This window comes from Grampus griseus, assembly GCF_964374135.1.
Source record: "Grampus griseus genome assembly, chromosome: 19".
In the NCBI taxonomy this organism is placed as follows: domain Eukaryota; kingdom Metazoa; phylum Chordata; class Mammalia; order Artiodactyla; family Delphinidae; genus Grampus; species Grampus griseus.
Genome location: NC_139013.1, coordinates 2,739,601 through 2,760,588, shown reverse-complemented (window position 1 = coordinate 2,760,588; position 20,988 = coordinate 2,739,601). Strand labels below are relative to the sequence as shown.

General features: G+C 43.6%; 1 protein-coding gene across 1 annotated transcript in view; it reads left to right on the top strand.

Moving 5' to 3' along the window:
* Positions 1-20,988, top strand: part of LOC309836638 (NACHT, LRR and PYD domains-containing protein 5-like) — a gene marked incomplete at both ends in the record, with an annotated part of 32,658 nt that overhangs the window by 9,790 nt on the left and 1,880 nt on the right. Inside the window, 7 exons of the mRNA XM_082676745.1 lie at positions 3,220-3,384; positions 5,126-5,296; positions 7,821-7,991; positions 10,512-10,682; positions 13,195-13,362; positions 16,538-16,708; positions 18,773-18,886. Of these exons, the coding sequence (XP_082532871.1) occupies positions 3,220-3,384; positions 5,126-5,296; positions 7,821-7,991; positions 10,512-10,682; positions 13,195-13,362; positions 16,538-16,708; positions 18,773-18,886 (1,131 nt within the window). The remainder of the gene's footprint in view (positions 1-3,219; positions 3,385-5,125; positions 5,297-7,820; positions 7,992-10,511; positions 10,683-13,194; positions 13,363-16,537; positions 16,709-18,772; positions 18,887-20,988) is intronic.

Below are 20,988 nucleotides of genomic sequence, written 5' to 3'. Positions count from 1 at the left end.
AGAGCATGAGGCAATAGCAAGATCAAAGTGCATGATCTGTGAGAGCCTTTAACTCAGTCCTTAATGCTTTTAGGCTAATAAGGTAACAAATATTTAAATATCCAATATATTGGGTTGGCCCAAAAAGTTCATTTGGGTTTTTCCATAACATCTTACGGAAAAACCCAAATGAACTTTTTGGGCCAACCCAATAAGTTCCTGGGTCTGTTGGAGATGCCAGGGTACTTACCAGATACCTAGAACAGGAAATGAAGGGCTTGTTCTACTTCAACAAAGGTTCTGTTTCTACTTTTCCCTCCAGGACCAAGTGAAGCACATGTGACACTCAAGACTAGACCAAGTCAAGTTCTTGGCTGCAAACATTTTCCTCTCCTGTGGCCACTTCTATCTCTTCCCTAATTAGTTTCCTTAAACTGGGCTGAGCCAAGGAACTTGGTGATCCCAGAATAAGGAATAATGCCTTGTTCACCTTAAGTCCTACACCAAACTTGATTGCTCTGTCAGCTGTTATCTTAACTGTTTTTCCCTTGGGAATCCCTCCCCACTAGCCACCCCTATGTTAAGCTCTTGTTACACCCTGTCACTTGCTTTAATCCGTGTCATCCATATATACACTACCAAGTGTAAAATAGATAGCTAGTGGGAAGCAGCCGCATAGCACAGGGAGGTCAGCTCGGTGCTTTGTGACCACCTAGAGGGGTGGCATAGGGAGGGTGGGAGGGAGACGCAAGAGGGAGGAGATATGGGGATATATGTATAGGTATGGATGATTCACTTTGTTATACAGCAAAAACTAACACACCATTGTAGAGCAATTATACTCCAATAAAGATGTTAAAAGAAAAAACAGTAACTCTAAAAAAAAAAAATCCATGTCATCACTATTTGTCATTCAACCCTAATACATGATAATCGTAAAGAGATTCAGGAAGTACAGAGGATTTTCAGTAAGTCCCCTGATGCCTCTTCAGCTTCCTGTTTGCCTAATTACTTTCACGTATTCTCATAAATTTTCCATGCAATTATAAATATTTAGTGGCATATGAAGTTTTTAATCCAAATGATATCACATTGCACAGTCTGACATGTGACTTTTTTCTTCCACTTGAACTTGGCTAGCTATCTGTAGCTCTATTCTTAATGAACTATAACATATTTCATTCTTTTTTTATAATTTTTTTGGAATATAGTTGATGTACAATGTTGTGTTAGTTTCTGCTGCATAGCAAAGTGAATTAGCTATACATATACATATATCCATTCTTTTTTAGATTCTATTCCCATATAGGTCATTAAAGAGTATTGAGTAGAGTTCTCTGTGCTATACAGTAGGTCCTTGTTAGTTATCTATTTTATATATAGTAGTGTGTATATGTCAATCCCAATCTCCCAATTTAGCCCTCCCGCACCCTTTCCCCCTTGGTCATCATAAGTTTGTTTTCTACGTCTGTGATTCTATTTCTGTTTTGTAGATAGGTTCATTTGTACCATTTTTTTTTAGATTCCACATAGTGATATCATATATTTGTCTTTCTCTGTCTGACTTACTTCACTTAGGATGATAATCTCTAGGTCCATCCATATTGCTGAAAATGGCATTCGTTTGTTCTTTATATGGCCGAGTAGTATTCCATTGTATATATGTACCATGTCTTCTTTATCCATTCATCTGTTGATGGACACTTAGGTTGCTTCCATGTCCTGGCTATTGTAAGTAGTGCTGCAGTGAACATCGGGGTACATGTATCTTTTTGAATTATGGCTTTCTCTGGATATATGCCCAGGAGTGGGATTGCTGGATCCTATAGTAGCTCTATTTTTAGCTTTCTTATGCATAACTCTTTTGCCTCTGTTGAATGTCTTCCCTGATAGGTTAAGCTCCATAAGGCACAGAATATTAGCATTTGTTTAATACACTCTTCCCAGTGCCTGATGCATCATAGGTACTCAAGTGTTTGCTGCTTTAAAATAAAATACTTTTGACCTTTGAACAATGCAGGAATTGTTTTGACCCTTGAACAATGCCAAGCCCTGGCCCCATGCAGTCAAAAATCCAAACATAACTTTTGACTCCCCAAAAACTTAACCACTAATAGTCTACTGTTGACCAGAGGCCTTACCAATAACATAGTCAATTAATACATATTTATATATGTATTATATACTTAGTCTTACAATAAAGTAAGCTAGAGAAAAGATGTTATTAAGAAAATCATAAGGAAGAGAAAGTACATTTTTACAGTACTGTATTGATACCATAAATTGATGTTGTCTGTTTATAAGGGGAATCATTTGTCAGTATCTCCATCAATATTATATGATACAAAATACTTTAGATGTTATATGTATAACATACATATGTGTAGATACATACGTGTTACAGTGGACATCAAAAATGAAAATATAATGTGAAAGAAATTCATATTTATTTACAGGTGTAATGATTCATGCATAGATAATGAGGAAGCAGCAATAAGATTGCTTTATGGTAGCCTAGCCTGTACACTAATGAATGAATCATTATAAATTTTTTTTTTTTTTTTTTGCGGTATGCAGGCCTCTCACTGTTGTGGCCTCTCCCGTTGTGGAGCACAGGCTCCGGACACGCAGGCTCAGCGGCCATGGCTCACGGGCCCAGCCGCTCCGCAGCACGTGGGATCTTCCCGGACCGGGGCACGAACCCGTGTCCCCTGCATCGGCAGGCGGACTCTCAACCACTGCGCCACCAGGGAAGCCCCATTATAAAGTTTTTATGGCATCCATATTACAGTCATACTCATAATACAGTATTGGAAACATTGTTACATTTTTAAAAAAAAACACTTACCTGTGACGATCAGCTGATACAGTGTCTACAATTATGAGAGAGAAAGGCAGACTGTACAGTAATGCAATTCTTTGAAAGCAAAGTTTTAAAACAGTGAGAAAACAAACACATTAATTTTATACTGAATATCACTCACCTTATTCCTGTGTAATGATAGGCTATCCACTTCAATACAAGTTTTGCACACAATGTTCTACATATATATTTTTATTGAAAAAAATCCATGTATAAGTGGACTTGTGCAGTTTAAATCCATGTTATTTGAGGGGCAATTGTAAATGCAAATAATGAGAGATCAGAGTTGAAATGGAAGAAAGAGCAAGAAGGAAACATTAGGATACAACCAAATGTCACCCAAATGTCTAACTAGTGTTTTCTTTCCTCTTCTGTAGATTTACAGGTGCCCAGATTACCCCTGGTCTCCGTCACCTCTGGCTAACGCTTATCAACAGAAATATTAAGTACCTGGACTTGGAAAGCACTCACCTGAAGGATAGAGATGTTATGATGGCATGTGAAGCAGTAAAGCACCCAAACTGTTTGCTGGAGTCTCTGAGGTAAGTCCTGGGTATGGTTTTTGCTTGGCGGATTTCAGGGCTTTATTGTTTTTACTTTTTATTTTGAAATAATCATTCACAGAAAGCTGCTAAAATATTATAGAGAATCAGGAGTCTGGATAAAGTTGGTGGCGATGGCTGCACAATAGTGTGTATATAATTAATGCCACTGAACTGTACACTGAAAAGTTAAGATGGTAAATTTTGTGTTATGTATATTTCACCACAAGAAAAAAGTAACTTTCAATTTTTTTTTTCTGGCAAAAACCAATTTTATTTAGGCTGTTAAAACATTTTTTTATTGTGGTACATTGACTTGTATATATGAAACTTATATAACATTATATTTCTTTTTGATTAATTAATTAATTAATTAATTTTTGGCTGTGTTGGGTCCTCTTTGCTGCGCATGGGCTTTCTCTAGTTGCGGTGAGCAGGGGCTACTCTTTGCTGCGGTGCATAGGCTTCTTGAGGTGGCTTCTCTTGTTGTGGAGCACGGGCTCTAGGCGTGCAAGCTTCAGTAGTTGTGGCACACGGGCTCAATAGTTGTGGCTCTCGGGCTCTAGAGCGCAGGCTCAGTAGTTGTGGTGCACGGGCTTAGTTGCTCTGCGGCATGTGGGATCTTCGTGGACCAGGGCTCAAACCTGTGTCCCCTGCATTGGCAGGCGGATTCCTAACCACTGCTCCACCAGGGAAGCCCAGGTCCTACTGTTAACACGCAGCTTCCAAGACCCTGCTGGGCACAGGCAGTCTGCTTATAGAAGCAGAGGGAGCTTGGGGAAACCTGGAGGTCTTATGGACCTGACCCAGAAGTGGTTCAAATCACTTCCCCTCATATTTCTCTTAGCAGGAACTCAGTTGTGTGATCATACTCACTGCAAGGCAGGCTGTGAAAGGTAGTCCAACTCTGCATCCAGGTAAAAGCAAGAACAGGTTTGCACAATTAGAGCAATGCCTGGCTGCGGTATTTACTCTTTTAATCCTCACGAGCGCCACTGTGATTGGTAGCGGTTATCTCCATGTTTCAGACGGTAAAGCTACTTGCAAAACGGCAGATTACGTGACACATCAGGCCTAGAGGATATACTATTTAAGGGTACCAACTTGCCAATAGATAGATAGGTCCTGGAGATCTAATGCACAGTATAATGATTATAGATGCCCCAGTATTGTATTATAAACATCAAAATTGCCAGGAGACTAGATCTTAATTATTCCCACCAAAAACAAAAAAAAAAGAAATGATAACGCGTGATGTGATAAAGGTTATAGCTACTGCTACATTGGCAATCATATTGCAATATAGGAATGTATCAAATCAATGTATACATATTGCAACGTATAAATATATCAAGTTACACCTGATACACAATGTTATATGTCAGATAAATATATGAGATGTCAGCTTTTGATAATTGCTATGAATAAAATAATACTGAAGCAAGAGGATGGGGTTGGGTAGGGAAGGGCAGGCATAGTTAAGGAAGGTAGTGAGACTCGCTTACTCAGAAGAAATGACACTCCGGAGAGTGAATGGAAAATTGAACCACAAAAAGACCTGGGGCTGGGCTGAGAAGGGGTGTTGCAAACAGAAACAGCAAATGCTCAGACCCTCAGGCCGGAGCAAACAGCATCCAGGAACCAGCCAAATGGACAGAGTGGCTGCCGTGCAGGGAAGGAGGGGAAATGGCTTGCTTCTGGGAAGAGGTGAGGATGTGTCTCCCGTTGCCTGTCTCTGCAGGTTGGATCACTGTGAATTAACCCACACCTGTTGTCAGGTGATCGCCCAAATGCTTGTTACGTCCATCAGCCTGAAATCCCTGAGCCTGGCAGGAAATAAGGTGACGGACCAGAGCATAAAGTCTCTCTGTGATGCCTTGAAGGTCACACAGTGCACCCTGCAGAAGCTTATGTGAGTTGAACTCTGTTCACCAGAGTTATCTTCTCTTGAGATCATCCAAGTCTGTGGGAAAAGGGAGGGGAATTGGCTGAGTAAGCCGAGGGTTAGAATGGGAGATGGGACCTCGTGGGAGAGCCCAATGTGGAGGTTGGAGAAAGACCCAAAAACTAACATCTGTGTCTTTGCTACTGACTCCAAACGGATATAAAAGACCAGAGCAGAAGCTGAACTTGCAGAGACAGAGTAGAATGGAGGTTGCCAGAGGCTGGGAGTGGGGAAATGGGGAGCTATGTGTCAAAGGGTATAAACTTCCAGTTATAAGAGGAATAAGTTCTGGGGATCTAACATACAGCATTCAGATTACAGTTAACAACACTGTACTATATACTTGAAACTTTCTCCAATGCCCAAATCCCAAAGAGACGTAGGATTGTGGTTCAGCTGCCATCTATGGCATCCTTAAGCGCCAGGCTCTGTGCTAAGTGTTCTCTCCCGTTAACATCATTTTCACAAGAAACCTACCAGCTGGGAATTTTTTCCTCCCACTTGCTGGTAAGGAAAACAGAATCCAGAAGAAGGGAAGTCTCTTGTCTCAGGTCACACAGGGAATAAAAGGCACAACTAAACTCTGAGCTCCCGTTTGATACCTAGGGAACTGCTCTGTTACCTGGGAATTTCCTCCTTGACATCCCACAATTCGGACAAGGTTGTTTCTCCCCACCATTCCCAAAGCGTGCCATGGCAGGAGCATCCTCCTTCAGTGGGAGTTTGGTTCTGAATCCGAGCAAAAGTTGAAAACCAAGTGGCACTAATTACCCTTTCAAGCCCAGAAGGGGGAAAAAAAATCACAGTGGAAGCCAACATACCTTCTAGCCATCAACCTGTGGAGGGGTGGGGGAGAAAAACTTTATTCTGCACTCTTATGATCAGTATCTGGGGCCTGCAAATTAAACAGACAATGGACAGATTTGCAGGAGAAAAGGCATACAAATTTTATTGATGTTAATTTTTTTTTAACGCGCGTGGGGCCTTCACGGAAAGAAAGTGAAAAACCCGAAGAAGCAGTTAGACTCAGGAGCTTATATACCATTTTAACAAAAGGTAATGAATTGCGGAGAAGTGACTAGACAAAGGAAAGGGGTTTGGGGCTTCTATGGGCTGATAAATTATGGGAAGGTGACTAGGAAGTAAATGGGGGAAACTAATAGAAAATAAGGGTTCTAGGAAGACTTGCCTCAGTGCCACCTCTATCTCTGTGATAAAGGTTGTTCTTTCCCTGGTACAGGAAGTGGGGGAAATGCTTTCAGGCTGCTTTCAGGCAGATAGGTGGAGGGCAGAGAGCTCCTCCTGTGTCTGGTTTTTCTTAATTGCCTCCAGCTCAAAATACTGTTTAAGTCAAAGTAGCATATTTTTGAGGTGGCCTGTCCTGATCCCTTTCAAGTCCAACCCAGCAAGCATTTCTTCCTTCATCGAAAGGAACCACCACCAATAATACAGCGGAAGTGCTTGCTATGGGCATTGCACTGCTCTAAGCACGTCAGATGTGTCAATTCATCTAATTTTGTCACAATCCCATGAGAGAAGTACTATTAAACTCTCATTTTCAAGTACTGTTGCTTCTTAAGCTTTGCTAAAGTGGTGGACTATCTAGTTTGTATCTATGGGTCATGGTGTATTAAATGTTAAGTCCTTCTAAATAGGGAAGTCACCCATCTCTGCAAAACCTCACACCACAGTAAAACAGCCAGATAGAGAGATTTGCTTTGCCCAGGCGCTGCCCATGGTGGTTGATGGAAGATTTAATCACCCACGATATTTAGAGTAGTATTTTTGTTTTACTTTGTTCTGTTTTGTTTTGATTTGAAGTATAGTTGATTTACAATGTTGTGTTAGTTTTGGGTGTACAACAAAGTGATTCAGATAAAAATGTACATGTATATATGTATATATATGTGTAGGTATATATACATATGTATATACACATATATATATTCTTTTTCAGATTCTTTTCCCTTGTAGATTATTACAAGACATTGAGTAGAGTTCCCTGTGCTGTACAGTAGGTCCTTATTTGTTATCTATTTTATATACAGTAGTCCGTATCTGTTAATCCCAAACTCCTAATTTATCCCTCTCCGCCACCTTTCCCCTTTGGTAACCATAAGTTTGTTTTCTATGTCTGTGAGTCATATTTCTGTTTTGTAAATTCATTTGTATCTTTTCTTTTAAGATTCCACATATAAGCAATATCATATGATATTTGTCTCTCTCTGTCTTACTTCACTCAGTATGACCATCTCTAGGTCCATCCTTGTTGCTGCAAATGGCATTATTTCATTCTTTCAGAGTGCAATTTGGGGACTGAATCACTGGAGTTGAGCTTGCAAGTTAAACACGGACATGATGTGACATCACCAGATATCTGCCAGGGCGTGTCGCCTATGGGGGTGACCTTTCTCTCCCTTCCTTGCAAGGGAGGGAGAGATGGAAATCTAAGAATAGATATCATTGCCTTTCTGGGACTCTCTCCTTGCAGACTGGGGAACTGCGGCCTCACAGCCACTGACTGCCAGCATCTGGCCTCGGCTCTCACCAAGAACCAGAGCTTGACACACCTGTACCTGTCAGGAAACAGCCTGGGGAGTGAAGGCATGAATCTGCTGTGTCGAGCCGTGAAACTTCCCAACTGTGGTCTACAGAGGCTGATGTGAGTCCAACTCGCTGCGCTGCGAGGATTCGTAGCTTTATTACAAAGAGCAGAAAGCAGTGGGGAACGTGGAAATTGTCAGGACGAAGGGACCTGATAAGTGCCACATCCTGCTCCTCCTGAGAGCGTCTATATTTCATCCTTCCGTGGAAAATTCCACCTCTGCCTCTGTGTTCTCTTACAGTGGGAAGTCCTCATTTATCCAAATACAGCCGATTCTCATTACTGGTGGCAGTTGTGTTCTGTAAAGTTGCCGTGAATACTGAATTAGCAAATGCTGAATTAGCGAATACTGAACCATTGCTCCTGGGGGGAATACAGGGTTAGGTTCCTGGGAGCCGCTGGTTACATTTTTTTAAATTTATTTTATTCAAGTATAGTTGATTTATATTGTTGTGTTAATATCTGCTGTATAGCAAAGTGATTCATTTATACATATATATATTCTTTTTCATTATGGTTTATCACAGGATACTGAATATAGTTCCCTGTGCTATACAGTAGGACCTTGTTGTTTATCCATCCTACAGATAATAGCTTACATCTGCTAATCCCAGGCTCCCAATCCATCCCTTCCCCAGCCTCCCTCCCCCTTGGCAAGCACAAGTCTGTTTTCTATGTCTGTGTGTCTGTCTCTGTTTCATAGGTAAGTTCACTTGTGTCACATTTTCTTCAACCAATCAATACATAACCTTGTTTTGTGTGTTTCTTTTTAAAGACACTTTATTTAATGCATGTTATTGATTCATTAACATTGAACTCACAGCCCACAGCACTAGATCTCCTCCCTGAAGGAAGCTTATGTGATACATATGTTTTCTCCATAAAGCACATCCCAGCCTTCTTACCCTTAGGACACTAGACAGCACCTTAGCACTACCCTTGGGGGCCATTTTAAACAATGAAGTCACCACCAACAACCAAAAAAAACACAAAAATGCAAAAAATCATGGCGTTAACTGGACCGTGAAAAGGATGCCTGTTTATGGTGGGACAGCTGAAAAATTCCAACCTCAGCTAGGAGCATGTGCAACCGACAACTCAAATTTTTCTCTGCTCTGCACATTATTGATTTGAAAATATCGGTTTTTGGGGACACCAGTGTTCGCAAGGAGGCGGATTCAGGAATGCAGAGTCCATGAATAATGAGATTTTTCAGTACTTCCCTGGCGGTCCAGTGGTTAAGACTCTGTACTTCCGATGCAGGGTGCACTGGTTTGATCCCCAGTCAAGGAACTAAGATCCCACGTGACGTGTGGCCAAAAAAAAAAAAGAGAGAGATGAGATTTTTAGACGAGGGTACTGGTGATGTAGGATTATTAGCCAGAAAGTGTGTGTGACACCCACACATATCTGGGGGTGCTGCGTACCCTAGCTATTTTACAGTAGGTGTAGGTGTCCCTGTCACTGTTTTAAATACTGCCCCCTCGTGTTGCCAGACTCTTCCATCAGAAATCTTTGGTTTGACGGTAAGAATGTGAGACTGTCAGCCCTGCTCAGGGCCGACAACCAGCTCTGCCGTTTCACCTCTTTGACCCATTAGTCCACCAACAACGTCACGTGAGGGGAAAATATTCGTGCATTAATGGTGTACCTGTAGCCAGAAATTCTGTTGAAGCATATAACTTTCATTCATATGTCTACCTTACGACGAGTTCTAAGGTTCCCCAGTGAGTAAGTATGGGGAGATAGCAGTGTAGAGAGACTAGTGGGCACCACCCCCTCGCCAAGATGTCCGTGTCCTAATCCCCGGAACCTATGAATATGTTACCTTACGTGGTAAAAAGGACTTTGCAGTGTGATTAAGTTAAGAATCCTGAGGGACTTCCCTGGCGGTCCAGTGGTCAGGACTCCATGCTTCCACTGCAGGGGGCGGAGGTTTGATCCCCGGTCAGGGAACTAAGATCCCTCAAGACGTGCGGTGCAGCCAAAGTAAAAATAAAATAGAATAGAATAAAAGAGCAAAAGAAAAAAGTTTTAAAAATAATCTTGAGATGGGAAGATTCTCCTAGATTATCTGGGTGGTCCCCATGTAATCACACATGTCCTTCAGAGGAAAGAAGGAGGTAGGAGACTCACAGGTGGAGGGGTGATAACAGAGTGATACAGTTGCTGGCTGGAGATCGAGATCTAAGGCATGGGGGCAGCTTCTAACAGCTGGAAAAGGCAAGGGAACAGATTCTCCCCAGAAGGAACACAGCCCTGCTGACACCTTGATTTCCAGACCAGTGAGACCCTGACCTCCAAAACCGTGAGATAACATAGGTGTGTTTTTAAAACACTAAGTTTGTGGCCACTTGTTACAGCAGCCACAGGAAGCGAATGCATTGAGTATGGAGGAAAATTTTAAAAAGATGGATTTTGAGTAGCATCCAGCACGTGCACTGTGCCAGGTGTTCCAAGGTCATCCCATCCCTGACACCCACAGGAGGAGAAAACTGAGGCCGAGGGGAGTTGCTCACGTGAGGTCACACTGAGGAACATGTATGACCGTCCTCTTTCCCTGTGTGTGCCCTGCAGATTAAACGCGTGCAACCTGGATGTGGCTGGCTGTGGCTTTCTTGCGTTTGCACTCATGGGCAACAGACATCTGACGCATCTGAGCCTGAGCATGAACCCCTTGGAAGATGACGGGATGAACCTTCTGTGTGAGGTCATGATGGAGCCGTCTTGTCTCCTCCAGGACCTTGAGTAAGTTTCCCTGGTTGTTGGGGATCAACTCTACCATGGGGGGGCCTGAGGTTCTAGAATGTCAAGAGCGATGGTACCACAAATGAGTTCTAGGGTCGACTGAGGCTCATTCTTTCCAGTGGACACTCTGCGTAAGTTGATGTGTTGACACTGCAGTGAGTATGGGAAGGAAAGAGAAAGTATTCTGAATGGGAGCCCCGTGGAAGGATCTGTGGGATTCTAGGACATGCTTGATCTCTAAAACCTCTTTACTTTTCAGAACATCTTGCACCAGGTTATAATCTTCAGCTATTCATTCTGTTTGTGGGGTGGAGGGGGAGGGGGGCAGCTGTCTATCTCTCAATCCCTTTTCTCTCTGGGGCTCAAATTTCTTCACCCCTATTGGAACATTTTTATATACTAGGAGTATTCCATCACTAAACCAACTAGAAAAAATTAAAGGACCTCAACGAACAGAAATAAATCTCTAAGCTTGAAACCAAGCAATAATCACTCAATATTTCAGTTAATGTCTCCCGGATGCATAAGCAGTATTGAATGTGTCACAAAGAAAGGATCCTAGCAGTTTCCACTTCAGGTATTCTTACCATGTGGCAGGCATGTGGTTCTCAATATTTCTGCAGTTCCCCCACCAATCATACACCAGGGGGAACTAAAACTCCCAAGGACCATAAACCTTGCTTGGGTCTCACGTTCTGTCCTTGAGGATAAGCAAATCATAATAATAAATGAAGCACGATATGGTATTCCATTTAATGGTGCATAATAACTTTTAAAACCCCCCAGAGCTGGGACTTCCCTGGCGATCCAGTGGTTACGACTTTGTGCTTCCACTGCAGGGGGTACGGGTTCAATCCCTGGTCAGGGAACTAGGATCCCACATGCCAAGTGGTGTGGCCAAAAAATAAAATTTTAATAAATAAAATCCCCAAAAGCTGGACACTGGGCTTATGTCCAGTGTTTTAGTCATGTGTCCCTTATCAAACTCTGTGTGCTTGATAGCCTTTTCTTATGATCGATTACAAAGGTAGAGTTAGTGGACCAAAACGTGGGACCACTTTGAGAGCTCTCCCTCCCCAAAAATAAGTAAACGAAAGGAATTGGATAGAGATCATAGTACACAAACCTCTGAGTAGCCCCCAAGTATTAATTCTTCTATTTCTTTTCATGGAATTGGCATTTTGAGCCCTAATGCTGCATGGTATAGAAAATTCAGCTTAGTCCATTGGAGATGCCATTTCTTTGGGGTTGCACTTAAGTGCTAGGAGATTTTCTGGTCCTCACCATCACCATTGATCCATACTGGCCTCTAAGACTTGTTCATTCCCACCTGGTCTTCACAAGTGAGTCCTTCCTCGTTCTTTTTTCTTTTTCTTTTTTTAAATTTATTTTTGGCTGCGTTGGGTCTTCGTTGCCGCATGCGGGCTTCCTCTAGTTGTTGCGAGTGGGGGCTACTCTTCTTTGCTTTGTGCAGGCTTCTCATTGCGGTGGCTTCTCTTGTTGCGGAACACAGGCTCTAGGTACATGGGCTTCAGTAGTTGTGGTGCACGTGCTTCAGTAGTTGTGGCGTGCAGGCTTCAGTAGTTGTGGCTCATAGGATTAGTTGCTCCACGGCATGTGGGATCCTCCCAGACCAGGGATCAAACCCGTGTCCCCTGCATTGACAGGTGGATTCTTAACCACTTGCACCACCAGGGAAGCCCTCCTTCCTCGTTCTTGATGTGAATGCCTCATGGAGATGGACCCAGTGGGATCATTCTGTGCTGAGCACACTAAGTTGATGATGTGAGACTCCGGAGCTGTTTCTGTCATGTCTACTCAGATGACTCATATAGTCACTACTGAAGGGGCCATTTCCACCCTCTCCCACTCCTCCTGGGAACAGACACACAAGACCCCTTCTCCTTTTGGATCCCAAACCCTACCTAGTGTTTCAGTGACTTCTATCATCTTTTCTGTCCCTCTCAGGACTCTGTCCCTTTGTCAGAGGCTCTACCAATTTCTACTGGTGTTTTTTTCCGTCTCTCTCCCTGCCCTCCACCAGGGAGAATGTTTATCTCATTTTCAGGTGAAAAGAATGCTCTGATAGCTCATTTCTTTGTCTGAAGACACCTCCAGTCTCTTCAAAAACTTTCCCCACCCTCTGCTATTATCTGTCTCTTGAGATGATAAACTGTCCTAAGCTGTTCACAGGGATGGACAGAAAGATCCCCAGTTAGGAAGGAACAAGGGGAATCTCTACTAACGTTTCTGAACCTTATCCCACTGTGGCGCTCTCCTCAAAAGGTACAGATATTGTCTCTCTCTCTAAATCTCGCTCAATAATCTCCATCTCTCTCCTCTTCATCTCAACCTCTCTCTCTCTCCCTCTCTCTCTCCATCTCTCTATATCTATTCATCTCTCTTTCTGTCTTCATCTCTCTCTCTTCATCTCTCTCTCTCTCTCTCTCTCCATCTCTCTCTCTCTCACGCTCTCTCTCCCCCACCGACCCCCACTTCCCTCCTCTTGCAGATTGGTAAAGTGCCGTCTCACTGCCGCTTGCTGCAAGAATCTGTCCTATGTCATCACAAGAAATCAACACCTGAAGAGCCTGGATCTAGCCGCCAATGCCCTGGGTGACCACGGGATTGCAGCGCTGTGTGAGGGATTGAAACAGAAGAATTCTCTGAGGAGACTTGGGTACGTTCCTGGGATCACCTCTTTGAGGGCTGGGCACAGAGTGAAGGGGACCCAAACGTTAAGTTGCTTGAACAAAGACCGTGTTCTGATTTTCACAATTCCATCAAATTAGACAGCATACAACCATGGCAGAGTAACAGACTGAGGCACAAATTCCAACTGGGCTCCTTTATGTGGATGAATTAAATAGCCAACGCTTGAGAACAGGGTCTGGAGGTAGTGAGAACTAAATAGATGCATGTTTACTGGAAAACCCATGTGTGCTGAGCACAGTGCCAAATGGTGGAGGTATGGACATATATGGACCATGGAGTGGTGCATTTATGGTCTAGTGAGAAAGGTGGACCAAAGAGCAAATGATGACATGGCTGGTTCTCAAACCCTAGTAAGCATCAGAATCACCCCAGAGGCTTGTTTAAAACAGTGTGCCAGTACATACAATGGAATATTACTCAGCCATAAAACAAGAACGAAATAGTGCCATTTGCTGCAACATGGATGGACCTAGAGATGGTCATACTAAGTGAAGGAATTCAGACAGAGACAGACAAATACCATATGATATGGCTTATATGTGGAATCTAAAAAAAAAGGATACAAATGAACTTATGAAAAAGAAACAGACTCACATAGAAAACAAACATCGTTACTAAAGGGGAAACATGGCGGGCAGGGATAAATTACAAGTTTGGGATTAACATATATACACTAATATATATATATATATATATAATATATATATAAAATAACCAACAAGGACCTACTGTACAGCACAGGGAATGCTACTCAATATTCTGTAATAACCTATATGGGAAAAGAATCTGAAAAAGAATGGATATATATATATTATATATATATATATACACAATTGAATCACTGCTGTACACCTGAAACTAACACAACATTGTGTCAATAAATCAACAATATAATGTAAAATAAAAATTTTTTAAAAAAAGAACTGAAGCACCGACACATGCTACAATGTGGATGAACGTTGAAGACATTAGGCTAAAGTGAAATAAGCCAAATACAAAAGGTCACGTGTTGTATGATGCCATTTCTATGAAATATCCAGAATGGGCAAATCCATAAAGACAGAAAGTAGATTACAGGCAGACCTCAGTTTATTGTTCTTCCCAGATACTGTGTTTTTCACAAATGGAAGGTTTGTGGCAACCCTGCATCAGGCAAGTCTATCAGTGCCATTCTTCCAACATTTTCTCACTTTGTGTCTCTGTCACATTTTGGTGATTCTCCCAATGTTTCAAACTTTTTCATTTTTATTATATTTGTGATGGTGATCTGTGAGCAATGAGCTTTTCTTTACTTTCTAATTTTTTTTAACTGAAATATAGTTCATTTACAATGTTGTGTTAGTTTCAGGTATACAGCAAAGTGAGTCAGTTATACATTATACATATATTATTTTTCAGATTCTTTTCCCTTATAGGTTATTACAGGATATTGAGCATATTCCCTGCGCTATACAGTAGGTCCTTGTTGGTTACCTATTTTATATACAGTAGCTTGTATCTGTTAATTCCAGATTGGTGAACTTTGATGACTTGATGAAGGCTCAGAAGATTAACATTTTTTAGCAATAAAGTATTTTTTAATTAAAGTACACTGTTTTGGGACTTCCCTGGTGGTGCAGTGGTTAAGAATCTGCCTGCCAACGCAGGAGACATGGGTTCAATCCCTGGTCCGGGAAGATCCCACATGCCGTGGAGCACCTAAGCCTGCATGCCACAACTACTGAAGCCCGCGCACCTAGAGCCCATGCTCTGCAACAAGAGAAGCCACCACAATGAGAAGCACACGCACAGCAACAAAGAGCAGCCCCCGCTCACCGCAACTAAAGGAAGCCCACGCATAGCAACGAAGACACAATGCAGCCAAAAATAAATAAATAAATAAATATTTTTTAAAAACTACATTGTTTCTACAAACAATAAATGCTGGAGAGGGTGTGGAGTAAAATGAACCCTCTTGCACTTCTGATGGGAATGTAAATTGATACAGCCAGTATGGAGAACAGTATGGAGGTTCCTTAAAAAACTAAAAATAGAGCTACCATATGACCCAGCAATCCCACTCCCGGGCATATACCCAGAGAAAACTGTAATTCAAAGACACATGCATCCCAATGTTCATTGCAGCACTATTTACAATAGCCAGGACGTGTAAGCAACCTAAGTGTCCATCAACAGATGAATGGATAAAGAAGACGTGGCACATATATACAATGGAATATTACTCAGCCATAAAAAGAAATGAAATTGGGTCATTTGTAGAGATGTGGATGGACCTAGAGACTGTCCTACAGACTGAAGTAAGTCATAAAGAGAAAACCAAATATCATATATTAATGCATATATGTGGAATCTGAAAAAATTGGGAAGGTAGATTCTTAACCAGGGGACCACCAGGGAAGTCCTGCTGCTGATTTATTTTATACCTAGTTGTTTGTACCTCTTAATCCCCTACTTCTCTATTGCCCCTCCCCCACCACTGGTTTTTTTCTCTGTGTCTATGACTCTATTTCTGTTTTCTTCATTCATTCATTTTATTTTTTAGATTCCACATTTAAGTGAAAACACACAGTGTTTGTCTTTCTCTGTCTGACTTACTTCACTATGCATAATACACTCCAGGTCCACCCACGTTGCTGCAAGTGGCAAGATTTTGTTCTTTTTCATGGCTGAGTAGTATTCTGTTGTGGTATTTATTTTTGGCTGCATTGGGTCTTTGTTGCTGTGTGCAGGTTTTCTCTAGTTGTGGCAAGTGGGGGCTACTCTTCGTTGTGGTGTGCAGGCTTCTCATTGCAGTGGCTTCTTTTGTTGCGGAGCATGGGCTCTAGGCACGTAGGCTCAGTAGTTGTGGCTCGCGGGTTTCAGTAGTTGTGGCTTGCGGGTTTCAGTAGTTGTGGCTCGCGGGCTCTAGAGCACAGGCTCAGTAGTTGTGGTGCACGGGCTTAGTTGCTCCATGGCACGTGGGATCTTCCTGGACTAGGGCTCGAACCCATGTCCCCTGTATTGGCTGGCGGATTCTCAACCACTGTGCCACCAGGGAAGCCCCCCGCTGTGATTTTAAAGTTGTGGTGGAAGTCAAACATGTGTTGAAGGAGGGATCCGGATCTTGGGGTCATTCCTTGGCTGTGCTGTGCTCTCTAAAGGTTGGAGACATGTGGACTGACCTCCAATGGCTGTGAGGCCCTCTCCTCTGCCCTCTCCTGCAATCAGCACCTGACCAGCCTAAACCTGATGCAGAACAATTTCGGTCCCAGAGGGATGACAAAGCTGTGTTTGGCCTTTGCACAACCCACATCTAATCTACAAACCATCGGGTAAGTCCCCGGCGATGTCTTCTGAAATACGAACCTCCTTCTGCTAAGGCACACTAATTGGTGGAGAAGCAGTGGATCTGAGAAGTTGAGACCTTGTCTCATCAACCAGATCTTTATCCAACCGCCAAGTGCCCACCGTGTTCCAGGCACCGCCTGGGGTGCTGTGGATACAGGGTGGGTACAGTGCCTGGTACCATGGGGTTTCCTCTGGGGATGGGTTTGGGGAGCGTGGAGGGATGACATACAAATAAAATGTTTATCTTCAAAAAAACCCCTAAAACTGGAATTACCATAGGATCCAGCCATCCCACTTGTGGGTATACACCCAACAAAATTGAAAGCAGGTTTTCGAAGAGATATTTGCACATCTGTGTCCGTAGCAGCATTATTCACAATAGCCAAGAGGTGGAAGCAACCCAGGTATCTACTGATGGGTGAATGGATAAATGACGTGTGTTCTGTCCATACCATAAAATATTATTCGGCCTAAAAAGGAAGGAAATTGACACATGCTACAACGTGGAAGAACCTTGAGGACATTATGCTTGGTGAAATAAGCCAGTAACAGAAAGACAAATACTACATGATACTACTTAGGTGAGGTCCCTAGACTCATCAGATCCACAGAGACAGAAAGTGGAATGGTGGGGGCCTGGGGAGCGGGAGACGGGGAGTTAGCGTTTAACGGGGACAGAGTTTCAGCTGGTGGAGATGAAAAGAGTTATAAGGATGGACAGTGCTGATGGTTGCTCAATAGTGTGGATGGACTGAGTGCCACTGACCTGTACGATGAAAAATGGTTCAGATGGTAAAGGTTATGTGTATTTTCCCACCATTAAATGTTTTTAATGTTCAGGATTACTGCAGGTGGTAAACACCAAGAAGGAAACAAAAGAGTAAGAGAGAGTGACCGGGTGTGGAATTAATTTTGACGATAGAAAAAGTATTTGCTGCTTAGCACCTCATGTTTGTAGACAAAATAGAAGCTCAGGGCACCCCTGGAGGTGAAGAAGTACAGCTGTGATTGAGGGAAGTAAAGACCTGACTGGAGAAACATAAAACTTGTGGCAGCACAGAAGGCCCCTTGTGGTCGATTGTGATGTATTTATATCAGTAGCAAACTTCCCGGTTGACTAACTGGTTTCTCCTGTATGGTCCAGCGTACAGCAGGTGGATTTATCCAGGGGTCAAGTTTTGACTGATGGACGTCACCAGAAAGAACACGATGGTTGTGGTGTGAAATCCGAGGGGGAGGGTGGATTGGAAAGCATGGCTCAGTGGATTTGGAGATCTTGATGCAGCCAAAGAGAACGGTTTCAGCGATCACTTCAGCGAGTGAGCTGAAAAGGCAGAAGGCTGTGTTGAAAAGGGGCATATTTGTGTCGGTGACTCACGAGGCAATGGAGCCTTTGATGAGATAAGCTTGTGACTTAGGGGACTTAGCAGGTAAAGATGAGAAGAGGCAGACCTAGATTTTACTAATGGACCTTTCAGGAGGCTGTTTCCTTATCTGTCAAATGGGGACAATACCATGTGTCTATCTGAATACCTGTTTCTCTCTCCCAGAATATAAGCTTCATGATGGTGGGGATTTTGCCTTGTTCATCACTGTGCCTCTAAACCCTGTAACAGGACCTGGCACAAAGTCAGTTCTCAGGAAGGAGTTCGTGAATGGATGAATAACCATGTCTGTCTCTTCAGATAGCTATGAGGGACAGGTGCCTGTAAAAACTCAGTGTAGTGTCTGCCTGGTAAAGAGTTCCTTTACAAGGAGGGACTGACTTTCATTCTATGGGGAACACACAGTTTCTCCTCAAGAATACAAGAGGAGGGACTTCCCTGGCGATCCAGTGGTTAAGACTCCGTGCTTCCAGTGCTGGGGATGGGGGTTTGATATCTGGCCAGGGACCTAATATCCCACATGCCGTGTGGTGTGGCCAAAAATTAAAAAAAAAAGTGCAAGAGGAGGTTTCAGCCCCTTGGTGGGGTGTCCAGGAATTCTGAGGAAGGGAGAAGCGTCAGAAGCAAATTCTCAGAGTAGTAAGTCCCCTTTTTGCTCCCCAGGCTGTGGAAATGGCAATACCCTGCTCGAATAAGAAGGCTTCTGGAGGAGCTAGAGCGACTCAAGCCGCACATTGTAATTGGTGACGGTTGGTATTCTTTTGCGGAAGATGACCGGTACTGGTGGAAAAACTGAAGACGTAAAAACCCTCCCCACCCACACTCACTCTGATGGAGGAAACTTCTAGGGTCCAGCTGTGCCCAGGGGTTCCTTTTCAAAGATGGATAATGATTTCTGATTCTCATAAAGCCCTCATAGGTAGTGATTCTTGTGTGTCCACTTTAACTTGGTCATTGCATTTGCCTGAGGTGTGCTTGTGAACTTCATGTTATAGGACCTCAGTATCTGTGAAATGTCTGTCCAGAGGGCATGGAGAGAGAATCAAATAAACACTGAGCATTTGGAAAAAGCATCCAGTGGCCTTCTTTTTTTTTTTTGGCTGCGTTGGGTCTTCGTTGCTGCATGTGGGGTTTCTCTTGTGGCGAGCGGGGGCTACTCTTCATTGTGGTGTGTGGGCTTCTCATTGTGGTGGCTTCTCTTGCTGCAGAGCACGGGCTCTAGGCGTGCAGGCTTCAGTAGTTGTGGCACATGGGCTCAGTAGTTGTGGCACACGGGCTTAGTTGCTCCACGGCATGTGGGATATTCCTGGACCACAGATCGAACCCATGTCCCCTGCGTTGACAGGCGGATTCTTAAATACTGCATCGCCAGGGAAGTCCCTCTGGTGGCCTTCTTGATCAATGTGGGTGTGATTCCAGAGCAGAGGAGGGAGGACTTAGGTCCTTAAAAGTGCCCCCAAATTTTGATAACACAGATCTGCTGGTTTTTTAAAGCACATATCTGAATTTCAAAGTAGGATGTGACTATCATTCAACATCTGAGATATAAACACAAAGCTGAATTTATTGCTTAGTGTAGTAAAGAACAATTGGTCTACCAAAGTCTCTCCCTCAAACCAACCCCAAGAGGTAGGTAATAGTTTCCCTATTTTACAGATAAGGAAACAGAGGCCGATGGATGTTGACATTTGTCTGTCTGGTGTCACAAAGTCAATTAGTAATCCAGAGAAAACTCTAATTGGAAAAGACATGTGCACCCCAATGTTCACAGCAGCACTATTAACAATAGCCAAGACAGGGAAACAATCTAAATGTCCATCAACAGAGGAGAGGATAAAGATGTGGTACACGTATACACTGGAGTATTACTCAGCCATAAGAAAGAATGAAATAATGTCATTTGCAGCTACATGGGTGATCATACTAAATGAAGTAAATCAGGAGAAAGACAAATACCATGTGGCATCACTTATATGTGGGATCTAAAGTATGATGCATAGTTGCATGCACATTTCTTTTTATATTTGCGCCCCCCGGAAGGCAGAGCAAGAGGACAGGGAGCATCTCCTGGAAGGCGACCGTTGGCAAATCCAGGGACATCGCCCTGACCTAGTACGTCTGGCCACGGGGTGGGGACCCAGGGTGGGCACATGCTGCCTCCTGGATGACTCTGGGCTCTTCCGTTGTCATTTTCTCCAGTTGGATCCTTTCCCCGTGTCATGTGATGGAGCACTCCCTTCTACCCACTCCTCACACTCTGCAGGTGGGTAATGTTGGGGGTGTGTGTGGTGTGAAGCCATGTCAGGTTTGATCCTCTAAGCTACAAGTCACAGAATTTCTGACCTGAGGTCACTGAGTAGAAGTTCCCCAACTGGTGAGTTTAGTGAATTCAGCAGCACCGGGAGGGCAGGATCTCAACCCACCTCCCTGCCATTCCCTTGAACCTCCCCTGGAGCTCACTAGGTGGCGGTAGAGCGTCACCCAGAAAGGAGGCTCACACGTCCCCAGGGCAGGTGTTTCATCCTCAGCACTGTCGAACTTTGGGGCAGGATAATCCTTTGTGGTGGGCAAGGGGGCTGTCCTGTGCACGGTAGGGCATCGAGCAGCATCCCTGGCGTTTACCAACTAGATGCCAGGTGCAACCCACCCCCGGTCCTGAGAACTAAAAACGGCTCCAGACATCACCAGACGCTACCTTTGGGGCACACTCACCACCACCCGAGAACTGCCACTCTACGTTAAACAGAGAAACCTCCCTCGGAAGCACCGCCACACCCCGCGGGACAGAACTGCTTCCCTGGCAAGCCCACATCGGCGTGTAATGCTGAGGGTGTGGCCACTTCTCGTTTCCCTCGTAGGAGGACAGCTGTTTCGTAGAC